This window comes from Globicephala melas, chromosome 21 (genome assembly GCF_963455315.2).
Source record: "Globicephala melas chromosome 21, mGloMel1.2, whole genome shotgun sequence".
NCBI lineage: Eukaryota > Metazoa > Chordata > Mammalia > Artiodactyla > Delphinidae > Globicephala > Globicephala melas.
In genome coordinates, this window is record NC_083334.1 from 6247287 (window position 1) to 6256653 (window position 9367).

General features: G+C 45.4%; 1 protein-coding gene across 1 annotated transcript; it reads left to right on the forward strand.

Moving 5' to 3' along the window:
• Window positions 1-6165, forward strand: LOC115867537 (putative protein FAM90A26). Its single transcript, XM_030883781.2, has 5 exons — window positions 1-329; window positions 3516-3684; window positions 4132-4331; window positions 4771-4876; window positions 5476-6165. Exons 2-5 carry the CDS (start codon window positions 3565-3567, stop codon window positions 6163-6165), a joined length of 1116 nt encoding a protein of 371 aa, XP_030739641.1. The 5' UTR covers window positions 1-329; window positions 3516-3564.
• The last annotated feature ends 3202 nt before the right edge of the window (window positions 6166-9367 follow it).

The window sequence follows — 9367 nt, forward strand, 5'->3', positions numbered from 1 at the left end:
TCTGTTGTATGAATATATGTGTTTGTTTTTGTGTCATTTGCTTTCTTCTTTAAATTTTTTTACTTATTTGCTTTTTCTTTGTATACAGTATTCCACATATGAGTGAAGTCATAAGGTATTTGTCTTTTCTAAGTGTGTCTTCAAGACATTATTAGAGTGAAGGTGATACGTAACCTTGATTGGTTAAGAAAAACCTCATCAAGGTCATGTGACCTGGGAGCAGAATCAAAGGCATTGTGAAAGTGAAATTCCCCCACTGACCTGTCCTCAGCCCCCTTCAAAGGTGCACAGAGTATCCAGCACCCACCATTCGGAGCACCTACTGACAGGTAAGAGGTACACAGCTAAGATTCAGGTTGTTTGATTTAAATGTGGCGCTCAGCTTGTCTGTCAGAGAAATCTGACAGTAGACAAAATATGTACTGATGTGGTTTAAGCAATGGGGCGCAGACGCTTTAATCTTTTAATTTAATTATTTGTGTAGGGTATCATTCGGTCAAAATGTTAGATAAGTTTTATGTGCACAGAAATATATTTCAACCCCAGTATACCATTAAATTGCTTAGCACCAAAAACTTGAGTTTTTTTGTTGCCATCCTGTGGACCCATGTTACTCATTGGCCACCCCCCTGATCCTACCCTCTGATATCCACTGCTCTGTTCTGTGAATATATGTGTTTGTTTTTGTGTCATTTGTTTTCCTCTTTAATCTTTTTTTTACTTATTTGCTTTTTGTATTTGTGTTTAGTGATCCACATATAAGTGAATTCATAAGATATTTCTCTTTTCTAAATGTGTCTTCAAGACATTGATAAATACAAGGTGACATATAATGTTGATTGGTTAAAAATAAACCTCATCAAGATCTTGTGACCTTAGAGTAGTATAAAGTCAGCATGAAAGGGAAATTCCTTCCTCAGCCACCCACAAAGCTGCATCTGCTCAGGTGGAGAGTGTCCAGCGCCCACCATTCTGAGCATCTACTGAGAGAAGAGGTATCCAGCTGAGGTTCATGTTGTGTGATTTAGATTTGGTGTTCAGCAAGTCCCTCAAGGAAACAGGACAAGAATAAAATTACGTAGTGATGTGGCTTTAGGCAGTTGAGTATTGATTCTTTCATTTCTTTTTAATTTAATTAAACTTTTTTTTTAACTTAGGTATCATTCCATTATAATTTTAGTGAGTTTTATGTACACAGCAATACATTTCAGTTTCTGTGTACCATACACCTTCTCAGCACCAAAAATGCAGTTTTCCTCTGTCAGCATCTAGCTGCCCCATTTTGTCCATTTTGCCTCTGCCCGTGGCTTCTTCTCTCATTTCCACTACTCAGGTCTGTGTATCTTTGTATTTGTTATCGTGTCAATTGTTTTCTTCCTTAAAGTTGTTTTTACTTATTTCCTTTGTGTTTGTTAGTTTTTTGTGTTCCACACATGAGTGAAATCACGAATTATTTCTTTCTCTTGACATGTCTTCAGACGTGGTCAGACCAAAGGTGACCGACGATGTTGATTGGTTAAGCAACCCTTAACAAGGTCATGCGACCTTGGAGCAGTATCAGGTCAGCTAGGAGAGGAAATTCCCCCTTGACCGTCCTCAGCCTCCTTCAAAGCTGCATTCCTCCACCCACCTCCCTGATACTCTCCTGACAGAGAGGAGGAGCACAGCTGGACCTTAGGACAGTTTGCTTTAAATTTGTGTTCGGCATATCCCTCAGAACAAGAAGTCCATAGTGAAGATATGTAGTGATTTGGCCTGGCAATAGGGTAAGGTGTCTTTTTTTTTTTTTTAATTTATTTATTTACTTTTGGTTGTGTTGGATCTTCGTTGCTGCACGCGGGCTTTTCTCTAGCTGTGGCGAGCGGGGGCTACTCTTCATTGCAGTGCGAGGGCTTCTCATTGCAGTGGCTTCTCTTGTTGTGGAACACCGGCTCTAGGCATGCGGGTTTCAGTAGTTGTGGCACATGGGCTTCAGTAGTTGTGGCTCGTGGGCTCTAGAGCGCAGGCTCAGTAGTTGTGGCTCACAGGCTTACTTGCTCTGCAGCATGTGGGATCTTCCCAGGCCAGGGCTCAAACCCATGTCCCCTGCACTGGCAGGTGGATTCTTAACCACTGCACAACCAGGGAAGTCCCAAAGTGTCTTTATTTTCATAATTTTATTTTTTAAATTGCATTAACAGTGGGTGTTAATATTAGATGTTTCATTTGTACAGCATTACATTTCAAATTTTGTAAACCTTAACACAGGCTCACTACCAAGATTTTCCTCTCCCACTGTCCCTACACATTTGACCGCCTTTACCATTGTGCCTTGGCCCCTGACGTTTCCTCCCTGGTATCCACTGCTCTGTTCTGTGAATCTATATGTTTGTTTTTGTCATTTGGTTTGTTCACCAGTTTGTTGGTTTATTTCCTTTTTGTTTGTTCTTACTATCCTACGCATGAGTGAAGTCCTTTGGTATTCACCTTCAGCCTCTGACTTTCTTCTTTAGCATCATAACAATAAGTTCTATCCATGTTCTGGAAAATAACAAGATTTCAACATTTTTTATGGCTGAATAGATTTCCACAGAATATACATATTATTGTTTCCTTATCCCTTTTTCCGTTGATTGGGAACTATGTCAAGGAGCATATATCTTTTGTTTTCTTCTAGGAGTTTTACAATTTCAGGTCTTATCTTCAAATCTTTCATCGATTTTGAGTTGAGTTTTAAGTATGGTGTCACATAATGATCTAGATCATTTAACATCAGTAGCAGTTTTGAGAACAGAGGCTGAAAAAATATATCCTTCTGAATGCTCTTATTACGTGAAGATTCCAATTCTAAGGAATTTAGCATCCTAGCATTCTGATTGATGTGGGGCACTGGATGAGCAGTTATGAAAACTTGGTGGGATTGTCTGTAGGCATTGAAAACCTAAAAAGTTATTCATTCATCCTCAGTTGAAACATGTATTTCACATTTTATTAACTAGGTAAAAGTGAGACACTGAGGGTGAAGGATTCAGAAAACAGTTCAGACCCTGCGTTGTGCCCCGTCTAAGCTAGCAGAGAAAATAATTGTGTTACGTGAATTTGTATTTGAGAGTTGCCTTCTCTGATGTCAGATGGGAGAGCCCAGTTCTCAAGGAGTTATCAAACTTACGTTTGGTTTTCAAATGCCTGGGCGTCAATATTAAATGTGGCCTTTCCATAGCATAAGTATTTCTGTACGTGTGGGGAAATCTTTTCTCACTCTTATCTATTAGACTGTGATACATGTAACCAAAGTCTCTAACTTTAGTCTTTCAAGGATGCAAATCCAAATTCACCGTTCTGCCTAAAACTTCTAACAAGTCAGGGTCCTCATCTGTGGGTAGGTATCTGGAGAGAATGGAGAAATGTCTGGGCAGGGAAGTCAAAGTATCAGGAACCTGGATTTCCTTAGTGGTCGTGAGCTTTCATGACCCCATTTGTGTGGAGGGGGCAGGGGTGACTTCTAGGAAATGACAGTTTTCTCTTTCTTTATACAGAGGAAATCCAAAAAGTAAGATTGGCGAGAAGCACTGAGGAGCGGGGAACATGGCCGGTCGTTGCAGACAGCTGGGTCCCTGCAAACTCTCTCAAGCCCAGCAAGTGAGGAAGCAAAACCCGGGTGCAGGGAGGCAGGTGGCTCCCCCGCCAAGGGACGAAGACCCCAGGGTAAGTGGAGGCGTGGACTCCGGAAACAGGGTTTGGGCCTGGAATACCTGGGTGCATAACTCCCTTGCCCAGCCCCATCCAAAGACAGCTGCCTTGGGACCTCATCCCCAGGGAGACCGGGCCGTTCAGAGACGGGGGCCACCTGACCCCTCCTTAGTGTGATGTCTGGCCTGCTTTTATCCAAGTCCTTCAATCGGGGTCTTGCTGTGCACACTTAGAGCACCAGCCCTTCCTCCTCTGATGCTCCCTGGCGAAGGCTTTGGGAAGCAGCACAGTATCATAAATATCCTGGCAGCTAAGGGGCCGCGTGCTTCTGTCCTTTCTCCAGAACCAGTGTTCATCCCTCTCCATCTGTCCTTGTGTTCGCTTTGCACATGCACCTGTGGGTTCCGCTGACTCACCTGTGGGTTCCGCTGACTCACTGACCTTGTTCCCCTCCACCCACAGGTGAAGTGTAGGGACTGCGGAGCCTTTGGGCACAAAGCGAGGAGCCTCAGGTGCCCCATGAAGCGCTGGCATGGGGCCCTGGCCCCCCAGCCCTTGGGCTCCAAACTTGGCAAGGAGAACCTGGAACCACGGAAGCTGCAGCACCTGCAGACCCCCGGGACCCCTAACACGGCCGAGAGAGAGAAGGGTGAAAGGCAAAGGTGAGCAGTGGGGTGGGTGGTACCCGAGCTTCGGGCTGAAATCGCTGGAGACGGTTCGTCTCCTTCTCTACCCTGGGTGCCGAGCCATCTCTAGAAATGACAGGGAAAATGGGGGACAGGAGCCATGTCCCGAGGGGGCCACACTCAGGAGCTCAGAATATGCCTTGCAGTCACTGAGGGGTGCGGAGAACACACGCAATTTTGCACCTGACAGGCCCCAAGGCCATAGGGACAAATAGACAGGACTTCCTGGGAAACCCAGGAGGGAACCCTGGAGTCGGGGGAAGGATATGAGCGGGGGAGGAGTCTTCACAGAGCACAGGGATTCAGGTCCGGTGTCACCCCCCCAGACTCGGAAAGGGGCTGGGCCACAGCACCGTTGGTCCCAATTGTGACAAGGAAATTGGGTTTCTGCCCCTTAACGTGGTTTGTTTTGCAGGAAAGAAGAGCAGCAGAGGGAGCTACTCCAGAGATTTCCCAGGAAACCCCAAGGGTGGCGGCAGCAGTACTGGAAGGAGGGGACAGAATCCTGCCACTACCTGAGGGTCAGTCTCCTGGTTCGCGCTCTTTCTTCTTCTGGGGTAACACAATTGGCCTCAATCCCCTTCTGTGGGAGGGAGCGGGTCCCATTCTTTTCCAACCAATGTGATCACTTAGAGTACTTTTCAGATGCCATTTTCCTCGGTTTCTTTGATTTTGCATTCTTACTTGCGTGGCTGGCAAGAATATGCTGTTTGGTAAATGGAAGTGATTTTATCAGCAGCATTCCGTAAGCAGAATCCTTTAAGTTAGAACATGAATCTGTAAATCGTGATTCATCCTCCAAAACTGGCCATCAAAACTTATTATGCCATCAAAGTGTCTGCAAAACACCAAGCTGTGCGCAGCCCTCGGAAGGGGGTACACAAAAAGCTTGTTCCCACTTACTTAACAAGAGACATTGTTAAACTCTTTCTATTTGCCTATCTGTTGTATAAATGTCTCAAGGTGATATTGTAACTTTCCTTTTCATGAGCACCACTGAGGTTGAGTATCTCATCACATACAATTAATTCCTATGAGATGGTTTTTGGTTAATTTTCATTTTTCCTGGATGGAGAGAAGATGCTCATGTCTGGCCTTTCTGTTTGGTCTACTCCTACAGCATCCAAACATGCCCACACTCACCCAGGCATCGAAGAGGAAACCCCTCTGGGATCCAGATCTCCCCAGTAGGTCCCCTGTCAGGAGAGATGACAGGAAATGCACCCACCCTGCAGTGTCCCTCATCAGCAGAAGTTTGGTCCAGGACTCCAAAAGCAGCACCAAGGCCCCAGGCAAGAGGTCTGCCCAGATCCCCATCCAGACATGTCTGAACCCCCCAAAGAAACCTAGACTCAGCCCCATCCAGCCTCCCCAGAAGAGCACTCTGACAGCAGACCTGGGGGCTTCCCAGAATCTCCCTCCTCCACCCAGTACAACCGGACCCACAGGGACCCCCCAAGTCAGCAGGAAGACACCTGCCCAGGGGCAAAGCCTTGCCCTCAAACCTCCACTGGACAGATCTCGCCCCAATAGTGTCCAAGCCTGCACCAGACACCATCCTCCACCCACCAGCCATGTTCCAGGCCAGCCTCTCAGGATGCTCTTCGTGAGAGTAGACGAAGGCCGGTGGAGCTGCAGGTACGTGACGCCTCCCCCCTTGCCTCGTCCTGAGCAGTCAGCCCCTCCTCCCGCTGGCAGGAAGCCTGAGCGACACTGGGCCCCTGGCCCCCGGAGTGTCCTCTACGATGACCTTCAGGTGTCTTCTTCCTCTGAAGACAGCGACTGGGAGGGACACGCCAATGGCAGCTAAGGCTTGTCCTCCAGCCCCAGGTGCCCTGGAGGTGACTGTGCACCTGACGAGGGGGAGTCACGAAGAGCAGCTGCTCCTGGAGAAGCAGCGATTCCGCACCCCTGCTGGGCGAACGGTGCTGGAAACCCAGACAAGCCCCAGCGACACACACGTGCACGCACTGCACCTTCTCCTGATGGAACTAGAGCCGTCTGTCAATTGGTGCTTATCACGCTGGAATGGCAAGTTGTTTGTCAGTCTGAGTCTATTTTAAGTACCTGAGGCAAATTCCAGGAGTAACTTTTAACTATTGTGTAAATAGGAAGCTATGGAAGTAATCTGCATTTGGTGCAAATGTCTGAACTTTTGGAACCTGGCTAAAGGGCCCAACGCTGTGCTTTGCAGAAGGTCAGCAGTGCCCTGTCCTGAGATGAGACTCGTGGACTCTGTGGAGTCGTTCACTGTAAATCACGGTGGGGACAGTCACCCGGCTCTGCTTCTTATGTTTCATTAAATGTTACTATAAAGCTTTGTTTTCAAATTTTCTTTCAATTTTAATAAAGTTCTACCGTATAAGACATGCTGTACGTGGTTTTTATCTCTAAGCCTTGAAGATCATCTTAACGTCTATTTTTACTCAAGATAGATTTTGTGGAGACTTCCCTGGTAAGCCAGTGGTTAAGACTCCCTGCTTCCAATGCACGGGGCGCGGGTTCGAGCCCTGGTCAGGGAAGTAAGATCCCACATGCCATGCGGCCAAAAAACAACAACAGAAAAGAAAAAGTAAGATGGATTTTGTAACTGAGGAAAAAGGGAGCTTGGGAGGACCTAAGGCTTAAAAATACAGGATCTCCGGCCCTCCCAGATCCACGGGTCTACATATGCACATTAACAATGCACCGTGTCAATCCCCTGCGTGGACGATGTGATAACGTGTAGGCTGCCTTATTCTCACACTGGGCCACACTGGACTCAGTTGGTGAATCTTAATAGGTGCATAAGCCTGAATCCTACTTCAAAAGGTACGAGTTCATGTTGTCTGTTTTGAGGCCCGGGCATTGGGATTACAGCTGCTCTGGAGGTGATAATATCATCTGGTTTGAGAACCACTGGAGGTGGTGGCAGTGATATCACCTATGTCACATGCTGCCTCTGTTCTCTAACAGGAAGAGACCTGAGCAGGTCCAAGAAAATTCACCAAGCTGTGTAGAGAGGGCTTCCCGGGAAGAGCAAACCGTGTTCCACACAGAACAACTGTTTGGGGAGAGCATCTTCACTCCGCAGAAGCCTGTACGTCAAGGGCAGCTGCTGGTTGAAGGCACAAGGTTGTTAAAATATCGGGAAAGCAGAGCCGGCACACTCGGGGCCGTGCCCACACCTACGGGAACTTCTGGAATGACCTTTCTCTTTGTGACCCGGGTCTGACCTTATTCCTTATATTCCCTTATCTCATGACCTCAGTCCTGTCCCAGCACTTCCTTACAGATTCTCACAAAACAAAACACCACTGATCCTTACTTCTGGCATTTCAAAGCGTCTGAATAGGCCCTGACACATGTTCTATTTTATGGAATCCTCTGATCACAGGATTAAAGAAGAGGAGTCTGTCATCGTAGCCATCTGGGATTGGAATTGTGAGGGATGGGCTCGGTTTTCTTGGACCTGCAAATACAGGGGACAGGGCTTCAGGACACAGGATGGGTTTAGTGAGACAGCATTGATCTGGGGCTGTCACTTTTGAGGTGGTGGCGTACCTTCCATCTACCCAGGTGATGCCACACAGCTCATTATCCATACTCGACCCCAAATATTCAGACAGAGTAAAAGCAAAAAGAGGTTCAACGGTCTCCTACTTTCAAAATAAAAGTAATCTTTCAAATAGTCAGGGAAGAAAGATAATGAAAAATGTGAAATGACAATATATTTAGAAAAAGTGAAAAAGTATGAGATACATCCAGATTTTTAAAAAGGTATTTGAATTTATAACTTATCTCAAGATCTGTGAAATAGAACACGTGACAAATAAAGAATGATAAAGAATATATACAGGTGATATTGTATAGATATTAGATATGCACAGTAGCACGTGTTCTTTTCAAGGAATTCCTAAGCCCTCCAGTCTCACTGACCATGTCCTGGCCCCGTGAGGTCCCCGGAGCTGAGCCCTGTGTGGAGTCTCTGCCTCCTGAGGGAATGGACAAAAGACACGGAAAATACGTTCTGAAGTCTTTAGGGTGAAACAGTGCATTCCTTCCAGGCCGAGAAGGAGTTTCCCATTAGTTTCCATCTAAATAAAGGTCTCTAATTGCTGGAAGCAGCACAGTCCTGGAGCCAGAATTTCCCAGATCCAGGTATAGATGGGCTTGTTTCTCCCCAAGGCCTCTGTCCATGTCGAGCCGAGGGGAGCTGACTTACTGTCCTCACATGGCCTTTCCTCTTGCTCAGACCCCTGGTCTTTTCTCCTATTTCTAAGAAGTCCACGCACTGCAACGAAGAGTAGCCCCCGCTCACCAGAACTAGAGGAAGCCCGCACACAGCAACAAAGACCCAATGCAGCCAAAAATAAATAAATTTAAAGGAAAAGAGGTATTGATACAAACTGCCATGCATAAAATAAGTAAATAAGCTACAAGGATATATGGTACAACACAGGGAATCCAAATTATATTTTATAATAACTTTAAGTGGAGTATAATCTATAAAAAATACTGTATCACTATGTTGTATATCTGAAACGAATATAATATTGTACATTAACTATACTTTAAAAGTTAAATGAAAATAAAATAAAGTGTATTTGATTTAAATTATAACATACAATCTGACGTGGCAGGAAAGAATAGGAAAGAGCACAAATCTAGAAATAAATTCCTGAGCTGAGAGGAAAGGTAATTCCTTTCCTTTTTTTTTTTTAATGTATTTACTATTATTTTATTTTATTTTTTTAACATCTTTATTTCTTTCCTTTTATACAGGAGATGGCATGAGTAATGAATGACAGTAGAGAGTTCTTTAAATCTTATGGTGGAAAGTACCTACATCCAAAAATATCTATTTCATTTGGGAAATAGGTTATATATAATCTGAGGGATGTAGGAGAAAAGGATGAGTGCTTGGAGATTGAGGGGTAATGGAGAAGGTTTGAGATACTCTTTTTTTTTTTTTTTTTGCGGTATGCGGGCCTCTCACTGTTGCGGCCTCTCCCATTGCGGAGCACCGGCTC